This window comes from Diadema antillarum, unplaced genomic scaffold (genome assembly GCF_040938485.1).
Source record: "Diadema antillarum isolate AM-2024a unplaced genomic scaffold, OU_Dant_1.0 scf00000170, whole genome shotgun sequence".
Taxonomy (NCBI): domain Eukaryota; kingdom Metazoa; phylum Echinodermata; class Echinoidea; order Diadematoida; family Diadematidae; genus Diadema; species Diadema antillarum.
Window position 1 is genome coordinate 2,888,349 of NW_027271059.1, and position 17,101 is coordinate 2,905,449.

Below are 17,101 nucleotides of genomic sequence, written 5' to 3' on the forward strand. Positions count from 1 at the left end.
GTCAAAGATTTATGGGGTTGATTGACTAATATTTACCATTCTCTGGCAAAGTATGCTGTTTTATTAGTCAGGATTTATGAGGTTGATTGACTAACATTTACCAGTCTCTGGCAAAGTATGCTGTTTTACTGGTCAAGATTTATGAGGTTGATTGACTAATAGTTACCATTCAGAAATGTAAAAGTACAAATTTGAATATACTATGTCTGTCTGATTTGCTTGTTGAATTAAATTACCAACAGATAAAGTTCGTAAAGAACAAGATAAAAAATAATTGCATTAGAAGATTACAGAAAGTGTTATTGGAGAAGAAGATGAGGAAAAAGATGAAGAAAATAAATCCCAGTTTTATATTTTCTTCATCTTTTTGAGATCAGAGGGCTGACGAAAATCACTTGAATTTGAACGCCTTCTCGTTTATTTGAATGCAAATCTAATGAAATTTGCCTTGAAGACCTGTACTAACGTAAATATGGAAATTATTCACTCAAACAGGCTAATGCTTTATTTATAAGCTAATAATCAATTTTACTAACTCGAATTAGAACAAATTGCCGGATGCTTTAAAAATGAATTTCTTGCATTTCCTTGATGGCTGCCAGTTTTCATGGCCAAACTTAAATCTATTCTACAAAAAAAAAAAAATCGGTGAAATTATTCATTGATTTTTACTACCAAACTTATATGTCTATAGAAGAGGATATACCCTTGTATTGAGTATAAGAATTTCATAATTCTATCGGCGATGTCGTAAAAAAAGAAGTGTATTCCTCATTCTTAATATCTATTGCATATAGAGACTATTCGAGTGAATTTGAACTAGCAGAAACGAGCCCTGTATCATACCTGCCAATTTGATATTGTCATGGTTTTATTATTACCTTGATGTTGTATCAAAACTTTTAATTCCCAAATCTGATTGTCTATAAATCATAGGAACAGTGGTGGTCTTTAAAACATTATCCTCGTACTTGCTAGTTATTCACATGGTATCTATGGTTAGTTCTACTACTTCGATTTTTATGAAATTATCTATATCCTTATAATTTCTTTATTTTTTTCGGGTCACCGAAATAATGACATTTGATGATTTTGATGGATAGATAAATATGATAAGTATCATGAAGCATTGTCGTTTATTGTTTACTCGAGGTAATTAAAGAACAGATACTTTAATCATTAATTCAATAAGCTTAAAGTTTGAAAGGAATTGTATATCTTCCAAATTATGTTACTACTTGTAAGATTCGGGTGGAAATTGATAAGTAACCTCAACAAACAATTTGGATTAAGAAATGGCTCCAAGTAAAAAAAAAAGTATGTATATATCTTCAACTCTACCTCATGACAAATAATCAAAAAAACTTTGCAAATGAAATAAAATATACAGCGACATTGCACAAAAAGATGTGTTATGTGAGAACGTTATGTGGACGGGTTACGAGATGATGTCATTTATGACGCACCAGGTTTTTGTTTCCTGCTCCATTTAGGATAGAGAAGACAATGGAAAATAAAGACAAAATACTTGTCGATTTTCCGATCCAGGTGAAATACTTATCGCCGACTACCTGAGCTTCCCATACACCACTAGAACAGACATTATCACTTCAGCGGCCCTCCAGTTTCCCGCCATTACCCTCTGTAACGTGAACATGATGAGGAGATCAAAGCTGATCAACACGAGGTTTCAGGGACTTCTCAAGCTGGACGAATCATCCACTAGTGAGTCTTACAGGAGTGGATGGGGTGCACGTCATGAGACCGACACCCACGAGTCATACAGATCATAAATCATACAACCAATGAATTATACAGCTCACGAGTCATACAGCCCATTAGTTCGACACTAAGCTAACAAGGCCCGCGAGACCGACACATTAATCCCCGTGTTGTATTTGTCGAACTCGTGGGCTGATATAACCTAGTGTAGAACTCATGGGCTGTATGACTACGGGGGGGGGGGGGGGGGGGTGGGGGCGCACGGGGGCACGTGCCCCCCCCCCCCCCCCCCCCCCCCCCCCCCCCCCCCCCCCCCCCCAAACCGCTGGTACAAAAAAAAAATACGAAAATGGTAATTCAAGGGTTAGTAAACTGCTTTTGACATCGACATCACTGTATGTTACTACTATTAATAAAGATAATTCTACTTTTGCTTCTAATGTACCTACTACTAATTTCCTTTTTACAACTTTATATCTACACAAGAACGAATAATACTTATACTACGATTATACATCCACTAATATACCAATGGCTCTATCACTACTACCACTTTTTCTATAAAAATCACTACTTATCATGTCACAGTCATTTACTGTACGACCACTTCTACTACCATTACTACTACAACTAATACTACTATACTATTTCTATACGACTACTGATACTTTCTTCGACTGATAATGTACTATAAAGATTTTTTTTTTAAGTAAGTGCTGTACTGATTTAAACAAAGAAACGGACAACACTCCCAAATTTGCAGTATGCTAATCATTTTGCTAATGTTTCACTCTCCGAACCTAGCAGGTCTATAAGTTTCTAGTACAAAAATTTTTGAATGCATTTTATGCATATAACAAAATTTACATGGGAAAGTTAGGGGAAATAAGGCATAAGTCTTATCGAGTTCCAGATATTAGTCTTTGTTTATAATGTCATGTTATGGCACAAGAGGGTTTTAGACCTACATGTACCTGTCTTCTCATGTCTAAAAAGAAAATCATTTGATTTTGTTTTTATATATCTAATGCATATATCTTATGAAGCTGTGTGATATCATAATAGTCATATTTAAGGATTTTGTCCTCGCATTTAAATTGTAATCTGTTTGCTTTGTTACACACAGTCCTTGACTGACTTTAGAAATAACAAGAAATGACATGAATAAAGGAATAATGATCGTGTGAATGATTGATTGAATGAATGAATGGATGGATGGATGAATGAAGGAAGAAAGGAAGGAAGGAAGGAAGGAAGGAAGGAATGCATGAATGAATGAATGTCCATTATAGCTATCGTTTTCATACACGTTTTCAGCATTCCCCTGTTCATCTCTCTCTTCCCGTATTTTTAGGTACGAACTATGATTATTCTGAATGGTTCAGCAGCCAGTACAACCAGGAGATAAGAGGAGACGAGTTTCCCACTGTGTCCGCCTCGGGCCCACCAGGTAACCATCAAGGTGGAGGGGACAACCTGTAAGACTCGTATTCTTCTCCTCATCAAGAACGGATGCTCTAGCTTTTACGTTTATATACCTACATACTTTCATACACAATAACTCACTCATATCAATGTCAATGTTTTATACATGCAGAACACTGGATCCAGCTGTATTGAGACAGTGGTAGAAAACTATTGTGTACTAAGCAATGTCAGCAGTAAAGCATTCGATTGAATGGGATTAGAGATAGTTGAAAACGTTAAAGGGATAGTACAGTATTGGTAGAGATGAGAATTGGGCTTTGAACTTTTTGCGAGATACCAAGAAAACACTTATGATGTTGTACTGCATACCATTTTAAAAGGAATTCAAAGTTTATTTGACGAAAATCAGGTTTAGAATGACTGAAACATTCAAAAAACAAAGTAAAACAAAGCGATCGTAATAAAGTGTGGGTCCCACACTTTATTAGAATCGCTCTTTTTTGATATCTCAGCCATTTCAAAACCAATTTTCATCAAATAAACGTTGAATTCTTCATAGAATTACATGCTCTTTCATATTTCATAAGAGGTTTCTCATTATCTCACCAAAAAAATGTTAGAAATCTGAAATTAGGTCTCAACCAAAACTGCGTAATCCCTTTAAGGAGACACAAAAATTAAAGTTGTCTCCTTATCAAAGGTCGAGTGCCTCCTTAAAGGACAAGTTCACCTTCATAAACATAAGGATTGAGAAAATGCAACAATATTAGTAGAACACATCAGTGAAAGTTTGAGGAAAATTGTATAAACAATCGATGCAAAAGTTATGAATTTTTTTAAATTTTTGTGTTGGAACCGCTGGATGAGGAGACTACTACAGCTTGTAAGTCATATGCGTACAACAGTATAAAGGAAATATAAAAGAAAATTCAACATATTTTCACTTTTTTCGCATAATAAAAGAGCAATTGACTTGTCTCTTTCTAAAGGCAGGGGGAATAATATTACCCATAACATTTATCGGAAACGAGTCAGGGGAATGTGTACTTTTTTCAAAAGATGGAATTTTGTGAAATTCTCTTTATGTTTTCCTTATATTGTTGTACGCATGTGACATCTAAGTTATTCATACACTGCAGTAGTCTTCTCATCCAGCGGGTACTGCACAAAAACTTCAAAAATTCATAACTTTTGAACGGATTGTCTGATTTTCCTCAAACTTTCAATGATGTGTTCTACTAATATTGCTACATTCTCTCAATCCTTATGTTTATGAAGGTGAACTTGTCCTTTAATGTATAGTAATATGACCATAGTAAAGGTCTCTCTAGAGCTGCTGTTGGTAAGTATTCATGCTGGGAGAGTGGGCTTCTTTGTATCTAACGTGACTCTATTCTGTTTTGATGTACAATCGTATTGTAAATGTTACCGCTGTGTAGATGAAACCCCATCTCCATTCCCTCCATTGCCCTCCTCGGCTGATCTAATCCCAGAGCTGTTTTCTGATCTCGACTTGCGCATGTAAAGCATGGGGTCGAAGCTATCCACAGAACTTGTGAAAATCCGTCGCGATGCCTGCCGATGACAACAGTATGACATTAAATAAATTCTGCATCGACTGCTTATGGAACCAGAATCGTCACCCAAAGTTTGCCTGATAGGGCCAAAACCATTAAAAATGTACAATTCAGGTTTCGAAATTTTGAAAAAATAAAGTTTTCTTAAAACCATTCCGACAACGAAAAATTGCAAGAGGATATACTGAATGTCAACTCCAGCAAAAATGAGCAACAAATGTTGCAAACTTTTTAGGTTCTGAAATTTGAAGCTGAACATGAAAATTTCACCCCTGTAACTTACGTTACTGCGCTTATTTTTCTTTGACCGTATTCATTCTGTTTAGGGATGGACAATGCAACTATCCTTCTATTGGTGGATAGTTTCGAAGATATGACCATTCTTATTTCAATGTGCCTGTTACATATTTCATTCATTTGATGAGTTACTGTAACCGTGAATTAAAATATTGATAGATATGATGGAGGTTGTTAACTAGATAAAGTTAGATTGTTTCCTATATATTTTTTATTCGTACACATAGAACATGCAGATAACTGCCAAATGTTTTTAGATGGATTTGTCCTCCACATATTCTCAAACAATCTCAGTCACCATATGACAAATAAAAATGTGACTGTTTAAACCTTGGTAACGTTTGTTACGCATATGAGTCACGTATGTTACATAAATATATTAAACACTGAAAAAGAAGATACATTTTAAGAGTTCTGATAAATATCAAGAGTACCAACGTTGTAAGATCTTCAGTACTTCTGGAAGCAGATTTATTCAATTGTCGTCTGATGTTATCGTCCTTACAGTATATACATTTGGCCTAAAATGGAAAATTGGAATAGAATATTTACATTTCAAGAGTTTATTTTATCTGAATATTATGAATTTCACTGCAAAATTACCTGTTGAAGTGCCCTGTTTAAAACCAAAGGAATGCATTTATATAAGAGTCACAAAAGACATTGTCAAGAGCCCCTAAAATGTATCAGTGTGTACTATAAACAATTGTAACGTATGTTTCAAATTGAAATATTAATCACTCGAAAGTGGAGATGCATTGGAAAGTGCATTAAAAAGGAATGATACATCGCTATTCAAAAACAATATCGCACAGTGTGAGTTCACAAACTGGTCACTGTTTAGCATATTAAAGTTTACATCAATAAAGGTATATCAGGCATAAGATTGAAAAATGTGAAATAAATCACCGCGAGCCTATGAAGTTTAAAATGCAAACACCAGCACTGCTTTATGATTAATAATGCATGGTTATCACGAGTTTCATTAATGAGCAAACCATGCATTATTGTTGCTTAAAACGTATAGATTTCTTGGCGCATCATTTAATAATGTGCCAAGAAATCTGTACGTTTTAAGCAACAATTATCCATAGTTTGGGCAATAGTCACAAAAATACAGAATTATGAACAATTCAAGAGTGGTCACGTAAATAGCTTTCTCACGATTTTAGATTGAGAGTATAACTGACCTGTGACACACTAGTCTATAAACGCAACAATGATAAACACAAAAAGGCGCACCTTTCATAATTTGGATGCCCCCCCCTGTTTTTTAAAAGAGGCAATGGAAAAGGCATGGAAATGTCAGAAGAACAAATTGCAATTCTTCTATTTCCATTAGATAGAAGAACAGTTCGGTGACATAATAATAAAACATATAAATTGTCTTCAATGTATATTACGTCATTGTAAAAGACGACTGTAAATTAACAATCAGGTATTTTTCTGCAAAAGGCAACTTTCAATAAAAGGTACTGGGTAAGAGCCAGCGTCGGAGAGAAGAATGCCAAAGTGGCGAGTTGTATTAAAGTGAAATGATATAAAAGTTGGTATAAGAGCATTAGTATAATACTTTCTTCTATTTTCTTGGTTAAACTTCACTATCTCGGAAGAGTTAGATTGGGTAAAAATTTTTATGGATGATTTTCGGTGCATAAACAAGGAAATGTATTTACATTTATCCTTTCAGTTTGATATCTAAAAGCCAACACTTTTATCCAGTACCTTTCATTGTAAAGCATATATAAGTATACATCATTTTGCAAAATTTTAAATTTGTGAATCAATTTCCATGTCAATCCTTGTCAATCAAGTCGACTATTTACCTTCATTCACCCTTTGCTGAGATCGGTTTACGTCTTCTTTTATTTTCTTGCCGAAGGATTTGGGCTTTTTAACTCTTTCATTCACATTTTTTTCTGCGCTCTTGTTTTTCCCAACTCTTAAGATTTTCCACAGGAACGTAATACTTTTTTACACGTTGTTTCTCGAATTTACTCTCTAAAAAAAGTCGAGTGAAATGTTCACTCTTATTTGGATGAATACAAAAAGGGGTGAAGTTAGAGTGAAATTTAGAGTGGAAATGTTCATTTTCATTCTTTCTAGAGTGACCTCAGGGGTCACTCCTAAATCTTCGAGTGATCCCTGAGCTCACCCCACAATGAGTGAATTTTTTTTTCACTCATAATTCCCTCCAATTTCACTCTAAATTCACTCTTATTTGTATTCACTCCATTAAGAGTGAACATTTTCACTCATTTTTGTTTGAGAGAGTATACTAAGGAAGGCTTCTTCTCTGTTTTTTTCCTTTTTCCTTCTTCAGTAATCGGCCTGAATCGTGGCTCTTTATTTTCCCATTTTGACCTCTTGGAACCTAAGGAGTAATGATAAAATTCCCTTAACAGAGAAATAAGAAAATCCATACTGCAAATCAGTAATAAGATATTCTTACATAATTACGTAACCTACGTTACCTCTAATTACAAGGAATGAAGTGTCACATAATGAATTCGGTAGACTACAATCACAATAACTTTGAAGTAAATGATATGATAATTGAAATGAAAACCGTTGTTTTCATCATTTATATATCATTAACATATACAAATTGGATTGATTTAGAGTGACTGAAACCTACGTTACTAGGGTATTCAGGGCCTCATTGACAATGATTATCGCCAAAAAGAATGGTTAGTGCAAGCCTCAAATTGAGATATGTGTTTCATCTGTTTATTTATGGATATTAGTCCTTTTTAGGATAAAGCTTTGGTGAAAAGTACGACAGTGTAAATGCAGATCTAAAATTGAAACTTACGTTACCTTAAGTGAAACCTACGTTACAATATTGACCCAATGTTTAGGTACCGTAATGTTGTATTGATATCTGAGTGAAATGTAAACTTGTTATTCTCCTCGACAAAACAAACACCAAAGTACTTGCTTATAGTTAAAATGTACCAATATTTGAATGCAATTACGCTAAACATGACTTTGAAAATATATATACCGTTCGCTCAGATACTTAGAAAGATCTCGTGCAGTCCATTCCCTGTGTTTCGTCAACGTGGTGCGCCGTTTTGTCGCAATGACTGTTTCTAAGCAACTATGGAGTAAGATGACTCTAGATAGCACTTGTTATCGATGAATGGTTGCAATATTAGTGAATCTAATTAAGATTATTTTTTGGGGGGTAACGTATGTTTCGGTAACGTAAGTTACATCTGACCTTCGATGTGACTTTTTCAAGCGATTAGTAATGGCCCATAATTGAAAACTCAGTGGAGAGATTGGGGTACCGTATGCCTATGTTTGGTAACTTCTTTGTAACATTTTCGTTTTTAATTTTCCATAGCGGTGGTAACGTATGTTTCATTTCTTAACCATACGGTCAGAAACATGTTAGTGCTTGAAGCTTTTTCTCTGCAGCAGATAACCAGGTGGAACAACCATTGTTTACAGCATTGGACGAGACATTTTCTAAGTTTTTAGGACGGATAATTCACAATTTCAACCCAAGGGAATGTTTCATAGGAAAACTTGAAATCATGGTAACGTATGTTTCACAGGCCTTTGCGACAAATTTGACTTGTAAAATAATTCAATTGAATAGTTTTCAATTATATTTCTTTTTATTCTAACGTCTAGGCCAATGGCTTAATTTGCTTTAGAACAAATTTTAATGAGAAAAGATCGTGCTTTCATTTGCATAACAGTAACATATCGGCAAAATTATTAATTTGCGACATGCTGTTTTTGGAGGGTCTACCATCTTTATGAATGCATAACTTCCGAAAAAATCATAACTGGATGTTCAAATTCTCGGCAGTTCTAGTTAACAATGTACTAACGGTAACTATTAACCGAATACTTATGACAATCGGTCGTTGCTTTATTTTTTCTTTGGTAAAACTATTGCGACAAGTATTTCACTGAATTGTACATATTTAGTGGTTTTGAACCGATAAAGCAACAGATAATATAAGCAAATTATGGAATCTGTAATACAAGATCAATAACGATTTTTTAGTGAAAACCAGGTGAGCATAACTTAGCTCGTTAACCCTTGCTGTGCTATAATGAGTCAAAAATAAACCATTTCTGAGTTCCACTTTGGGTATGAGCAGAAAAAAAAGACCACTATATGTATTTGTACCAACTGTCATGTTGGTTTTTAAATTCACTGAGATAAGCATCTGGGATGTCATGATTATTCATGTAATCCATATAAATGGTGCTTGCCAGCATATCCACCTGACAGCAAAAGTAGCATTTTGCAATATCAATAGAAAGAGATTGTTGATGCATTTGATGCAAAGTAATGAAACGGATGCTTTCCCAAATGTTAATTCATCTGGTCTATATGCAAGTCCATTCTTTGTTTGAACAGAATTGATGAATCCCATACATAATGACAATAATGATAATAATAATAGTTGATATTTTTAGAGCGCCTTTTTCGCTGGATACAAAGCGCTAGAACATTCTTTAAAGCTTATCTACTATACAGTATGTCGTTCTGAAAACGTGTAAAGAGCCAATAACCGACTGAGCAAAAAAAAAAAAAAAAAAAGAAGAAGAAAGGTTATTCGTACCAATGTGCCACTGAGCTAATTCCGAGCTGGCTTATCTGAGTCAAATATGCACGAATTTCATACACATTATGGACAGGCATGCTGTGGAGCACATTAGGGGAATACTCTAAATGTATTAAACGCCTTATGCTAATGTTACATCTTGCCCCCATAAGCATTATGTTTGGTTTGGTTGTTTGTTTGTTTTTTGTTTGTTTTTTGTTTGTTTGTGCCATGAAGCCCAAAGCCACCAAACACAACTTGTCTTGCATTCCCTCGTATTTCTTCCTGTTTTGTATTTCCACGTGAACAGCGACATCAGCCCAGACTTCCTCAGCCACTCAAGGTGGATCGTCTCCGTCACCACCCCCTGAGTCGCAGGATGATTCTTCCTCCTCAAGCGTGTCAAGCAGCCAGTATGAAACATTCTCCTTTTTTCAGAGTTCGTGGGACACCTCGCAATTTGACTTCTACAACTACGACTGGCAGGGTGTACAGGGTGAGGTCATTCATGTCCTTACATACCATGATCGTTGGTTTGATCTTTTTTTTTTTGTTACAATGTGTTATTTTTAATTATTATTTTGCTTTCATTGGTCAGTCTTTGTTTCTTTCTTTCTCAACTAAAGCAAAGAGTATCTACAGGGAAATGTCAGATGCTTGAAACCTACGCACATGCACCAACCACTATTATATGTATATCTGTGTGTCTATGTGTGTCCAATTTTACACAATAGCAGTAAACATGCAATATGTTTGTATAGTAATGTTGCCAGTGAATTAGTCGCACACGCTTATCAAACTAAAAAATCTAGCAAAAGGAAGAAAAACCCAAATGAGCAAACGTTTATTAATATCTTTAATGAAGAGTAAGACAAATGATATATGTCTATATTCAACTCTAAACTGTCTCTCTCACAATCTTTCTCTTTTTAAAGTACCTTAGGCAAGATAAATAGTTTTGGCCGAATTTGATTCTAAAAGTACAGTGCCCAGAAGAGCTTTACATTAGATAGACGCATTATTGCCGAGTTTGAAAAAGTAGTATACTCTTCTTTTTAAACTATGTAAACTGCCCGTGTAAGCTTCACCTCTAGAATCTGTACGATATGATTTCATCCAAAGGAAGCAACGACTGGCCGGCGATTGTCGAGCAGTCACGTGACCCCGATTTCTATGACGTGCGAAGTTTGTTGAACCCATCATTGGAGGAGCTGCGGGAATACGGGCACCAACCCGAAGACCTCATCCTACAGTGCTCCTTCGATAGACGTAACTGCAGCTACAAGTAGGAATTGTATCATACTCATTACTTGGATATTTAGATATTTCGGCTGCTCTTTGTACTCGTTTGTCTACTGGTAGAAAATAGTTACTAGCGAATGATTAAGGGAATTGTTTGTTTGCTTTTCCTTCTCTTTTGATTCTTCGTCTTCATTGACTTTCTATATCTTCGTTTTCTCTTCCTTCTTCTTCATTTCTTCAGCACGTCCTTCCTTTTCTCACTTTCCACTCTACGATTATTATGCCTGATTTAGTCTTGGAAAATCTCATCAAACCAACATGAATTGGAAAGAAGAAAAAAAGAGAGGCGTTCCGTTCACTTTAGATGACATCAATAAGTATAGTGATGAGCTTGCTTGTACGTGTACTCAACTTTTACTTTGAATTCAAGACTTCGATATGATTACATTGAAGATGATTAGAATGTGTGTGTTTTAAAGAAAGAATAGAGAGAGAAAAAAAATAATTTGCCCCAGACAAAACTAACGTAAAACAAAAATAATAAATCTTAGAGATATTAAACAAGAATATTAAGTATACCATGATGTCTACACGAGGGAGATCATAAAGTCTCCACGAGGGAGCTCATATGTGACTGTGCACCTCAAAACAAACAAAAAGTCGCCAGACATGAATTTTTAGTTAAGAATATATTCTGAAAGAGCAGACTTTAAGCTTTAAAATGATGTATAACTCAAATCAAATGGACTCTCCTAACCTATCTAAATATTGGAAAGAAAGCACAAACTCAGGAAAAGTGTGAACTGAGAAAAGAGGCTCTGAAGTACAGTGTCTATTCAAGCGCTTAATCTTTACCAAACCGTGCTGGCTGTGCGATGAATGGGACAAAAAACAGGAAGTAAACCACCAGAGTAACGACAATGAAGAGATTATCAGATTAAACTGAAATTAAACATGCCTCATTAACACATTCTGTCCATACTTAACGCCAACTTTCAAAACAGCAGCACTATCCTTTCAAAAGTTATTAGAGTTGAAAGTGAAGAGTGTGGACAAGGTTTTTCAGAAATGAAAAAGGGATTCTAAAGACACACATAATCACACTATTCTACCAAAAATGTTCGAGATAAACTGCTAAAAAAACACACTTTCCTGCCCGTGTTATGATACCAAATTTTAGCATAATGTAAAAGAAGACCCGCTCTTTCAGAAAATATGAAAAAGTCAAGTTCGGCTAGATTGACCCATTTCACTTATTTTCAGTCCTCACGCAAAATCAGTGTGTGCGACTTTATGTTCGTTTTGAGGTGCACGGTCACATATAGATTACAACTTCACGACTGTAATCGTCATTTTATGCGGCTGTAGATGGCAAGACACAGACATGTTGAATAATTGGTGGGTTGTGTCACAGAACTCTGTTCTGTGGGTTGTGTTTTTTACCGTATGTTGCCATCGTGACCAAAGGGAGCAACATGAGACTCCAACCCTTCGCAACACGTGATAAGTTAAATAATTCCTTAAATTCCTTTTAAAGTTTTCTTTTAAATGAATATTTCTACCCTGGCTTGTAAAAAAAAAAAAAAAAAAAAAAGTGATGGAACCATAAACTAAGAACATGGCGCTTGCAATGATATCTGTATCAGTATTAATCGCCTTTTGGTTTGTAATAATTCTTTCATAAACCCCAGGAATTTTACCATGTGGCAGCACGGAGACTATGGCAACTGTTTTACATTTAATGGCGCGAACCCCGCAGACAAAGCCAAGGTAGCGAGATATACGGGCAGAACTGGTGCGCAGTATGGTAAGTTTGTCATTAATTTTGCCCTACTCATGCAGCATGTATGTGTATTTTTTACAGAGAAAACACTAAAGAGTACTACAGTACTCTCCGCATAATCGGGTAGGCTCGAGCAGAGCGTTTCTTACCCGATTAAGCGGAGTATCCAATTAACAGAAGAACACGTCTCTCTCACAACTGACACACACAATAAGTAGGGGAGACCGGATCTAGTTGTTACACGGGCAAGTTGTTACACTGTCATTTTCTCTATTATGATCAAAAGAAGGCGTTGCAAGTAATATCAAATCAAAACGTATATAGCCAACGATCTCTGCATGCGAAATCTGGCGTTGCCTGGACGTCACATGTAGAAGGTAGGTCCAAAAAACACTTTTTTACCTCTCCGAGTGAAATTTTGAAAAATTCGAATTTTCTTTATTACACCAAATCCATTCTTCTCCAGTAAGTGATGAGTATGTGGTTGAAAGAAGCGTGTTTTGGCTGTCTTTTGGTGAAAGTAGCAACACGTGATGTCTGATTGTTTATTGGCCACACGTGTGAAAAGTTTTTGAAAACGCACTGGGTCAAGTTGTTACAACAACTTGACCCATCTGGAGAATCGAGTGGTGTAACAACTTACCCCAATGCACTTTCAATTGAATTTATGGTTATACACACACACACAAACACACACACAAACACACACACACACACACACACACACACACACACCCAACACACTCATACACCCCAGCATAGGCTAACATGCACACCCAGACAGGTTAATATTAAGAATTACCTAACACGTCAGATCTGCATTACCCGACTTGAGTTGACTTTCTACAGTGTAACAAAGTACCCCATGTGTTGTAACAACTTACCCCAACATCGGGGAAAGTTGTTACAAAATTTTGTGTTTATTGATTACCTAATATCTTGTTTATATTATCTGGACTTCCAAAGTTTGTACTGTTTTTAATTAAAGGTGGAAATAAGGTATCCTCAAAGCAAAAATGAAGCCGATTCCTCTATTCTTTCTTTGTACAGACCTAAAAATGTGAAAATTGTAACAACTAGACCCGGTCTCCCCTACATGTATTTTACACTGCACCAAACACCTACACTGTATGCTTAACACGCGTGCTTGCACGGCACATTATACATACCTTACTTTCTCAGTCACGAACAATAATTTACACTCTTTTTATGGACAGATAAATCTTCAGAAAACTTTGTCGTTTGACTATAGACTCTTCGCTAACATGCAGGCGTTTTCCGAAATGAACACATCTCTTTGCGTATACACTAGTCACGTAGAACGTCGGGTTACTTTTCGAGAAGTGACCGGGGAAAAGCAAAATTATGGAGCTGGTACATGGCCTGATTTACGTTGCAGGCTTCTCGTATTGTGAATGTTGCTGCGGAGCAAGGGATGAGCGCAAGTGTGTTCAATTCCTGTCTGTCTACGCAGTTGTGAGTGCCAGCTACATGTACATGTGTAATGTTCGTTTAGGTGTGACAAGTCGGTATATGCTGGTACATGTGTTTTCATGTTTAATCACTCGCAAATTGATCGGTCTTCTCTGCAAATTGAGCAGAGAATGCGAATAGCCGCTGAAAATTTGACATTCCTAATTTCCTGAAGTGTTATTTCTGAGATAAAATGTGGGTAGAAATTAGCATGACGCAAATCTCTCGTTTGAAGAGGCTACACCCCAGTAAATAATGCCAGTGCATATCTTGGCAATCAATGACTTAAAGTCAAAGATATAAAACACCTGTTTCTTGACCCTGGCCTAATCTAAGCATCAGTCATCGCCACAGCGCCACAGGAGGGGGGGGGGGGCACCGCGAGAGGAGGAGATTGTTTTGGTTTTGGCATGGGCCATGTAGCTCCATGGTGCGTGTGTGTGTGTACGTGTGTGTGTGTGAGTGTAGACATTCAGCGTATGCAGACAGAGCATATGCCTGTACTGTAGTGACCGGAACTATTGTCATTCCATTTTGCTCTCCCCTTCTCCCTCCCCCATCTCTCCCCCCTCTCCCTCCCTCTCTCCCCCTCGCTCTCTCCCCCCCCCCCCCTCTCTCTCTCTCTCTCTCCCTCTCTCTCTCTTTCTCAATGATCCAGTCAGCAGGCTGATTGTAACCAGGGAGGTAGTCTCACCTCCCCGTTGTAACTCACTGCCAAATAGCACATTGTCAGCACCGGCAAACTGGCAATGCTCTCCTTCTTATTCCTGTATTTTCGTTATTTACGGGTCGATTTTTTTCGTTCGAAATGTAAAATGGATGACCATAGAATTTCTCAATAGAATATAAAATTGAAAACTTTAGAAAGGATAGAGAAAATTGAGTTCACTTTGAATGGTCTGCCACAGGTAGATATCCTTATCATGCTCTTACGTAATACGACAGCTGCTTTCTCAATGATCCAGTCAGCAGGCTGATTGTAACCAGGGAGGTAGTCTCACCTCCCCGTTGTAACTCACTGCCAAATAGCACATTGTCAGCACCGGCAAACTAGCAATGCTCTCCTTCTTATTCCTGTATTTTCGTTATTTACGGGTCAATTTTTTTCGTTCGAAATGTAAAATGGATGACCATAGAATTTCTCAATAGAATATAAAATTGAAAACTTTAGAAAGGATAGAGAAAATTGAGTTCACTTTGAATGGTCTGCCACAGGCAGATATCCTTATCATGCTCTTACGTAATACGACAGCTGCTGGAGTCATCAAACCCTGGCTTGGCCTCCAGGTTTGTCACGCCTGAGCAGAAAGTTTATTTGCAATGGACAAGTCCTTCGACTCCCAACTCCCAAACGACAAATATACGCACCCCACTTTGGGTATGCCCCAGTTGGGGACTCGCCTCAAACGAGGGATTGACGGCATGGATTAGAAGACAATTATCTACCCGTTTATGCGGAGAGGCAACCCGATTATCAGGTAGTTTTAATGTGCATTGGAACTGATTTTGAATTTACTACCCAATTAAACGGAGTACCCGTTTAAGCGATACCCGATTACGCGGAGAGTACTGTATTAATATTGCATTTATTCAACACAATGAAAGCAACATGAACAAGAGTGATTATGTCATAAACATGACGATCTTGAAGAAATTACTTGAGTAATATGCCTCGAGTTCGGCTCTGACTCCCGATAATATATTTGTTTGTATTTCTTTTTATTTGCTTGCTTGTTTGCTTTCTTATCTTCCAAAGGACTGCATCTCACATTGTTCGTGGAGCAGCCTGAGTATGTTGGCTTGCTGTCCACGGATTCTGGCGTGAAAGTCTCCATTCACCCGCCCACAGTGCAGCCGTTCCCAGAGGACGACGGTATAACAGTGTCTACGGGACAAAAGACCTCCATTAGTCTGAGAGAGGTATACGTCTCTTACGTGTTGAAGTTCACATCAAATCATATCAGAATTCTACTGTGAAGAAAACGATTTGTCGATTTTGCTAATGGGGATTAGGATTATTGAGCGACTATCAAGGTGATGACGTCATAGCCTCATTTGACTTGATTTATGCGATTTTCAGCGGGGCGGTCTCCTCATTATAGTATCACGATATAGACATTTAGCATTATTCCATACTGCTACAGTTTCTAAGAAAATCAATCTTACTAGTTAACAAAGGCTAAGTAGAAGAGATATGTGATTGTGTGAACACTATCTTATATAAACACGTACACACATTATATGTGTGTGTATTGATATATATATATATATATTACAATAAAAGATGTTATAATAAATGGTATATGATAATGATTAAATGCATATGTACGTATTTATAACGAACGTAAAGAAATGTAACAAGAATTCGCTTTGACTAGAATGGTCTTGGGATTCCTTGATAATATGAAGTTTATGATACAAATTAATTCAATATAAGAAAAAAACGAAGAGGTTTGGAAGCAGGCTGCTGAAATATTTAAATAAGGCATGTATAGTAACTTGTTTCATTTCGTTTCGCTTTACTATTATTTCTTTTACATTGATTTGTTTTGTTTTGTTTTGCTTCGTTTGGCTTTGCTTTGTTTAATTTTGTTTTGTTTTTGTTTTTGTTTTTTCCCAGGTCAACGTCACTCGACTGGGGGGTCGATATGGCGTCCCGTGCACCAGAGACGGGACGAACACTAACTTCACGGAGATGGCCGAGTTTTCCTACAGCAACAGAGCGTGTTATAAAATGTGCCTTCAGAAGGCTCTCTTAGATCGCTGTAAGTGCATCACAGACATCAGACTCATCAACACGACCCAGTGTACCTCCCTCAACTCGACACAAGGTATATAGATTTATCATGATTTGGTCTATCAGTCCATCGTCACTGCATTATAACTCATGCCATCACCTTTTACTATACAAGTGGCTTTTGTTGTAATCTTGGTACTGGTGTACTGATTTTATAATAATGAAAATGATGATGACAATAATGACGGTGATGATAAGAGTAGTAGTA

The 17,101-nt window shown here is 36.7% G+C and overlaps 1 protein-coding gene across 1 annotated transcript in view; it reads left to right on the plus strand.

Annotated features, from left to right (window-relative positions):
* Nucleotides 1–17,101, plus strand: part of LOC139722678 (epithelial sodium channel subunit alpha-like) — an 88,167-nt gene that overhangs the window by 27,217 nt on the left and 43,849 nt on the right. The window contains exons 3-9 of the mRNA XM_071633971.1: nucleotides 1,549–1,725; nucleotides 3,077–3,172; nucleotides 9,909–10,094; nucleotides 10,721–10,883; nucleotides 12,532–12,647; nucleotides 15,853–16,016; nucleotides 16,717–16,927. Of these exons, the coding sequence (XP_071490072.1) occupies nucleotides 1,549–1,725; nucleotides 3,077–3,172; nucleotides 9,909–10,094; nucleotides 10,721–10,883; nucleotides 12,532–12,647; nucleotides 15,853–16,016; nucleotides 16,717–16,927 (1,113 nt within the window). The remainder of the gene's footprint in view (nucleotides 1–1,548; nucleotides 1,726–3,076; nucleotides 3,173–9,908; nucleotides 10,095–10,720; nucleotides 10,884–12,531; nucleotides 12,648–15,852; nucleotides 16,017–16,716; nucleotides 16,928–17,101) is intronic.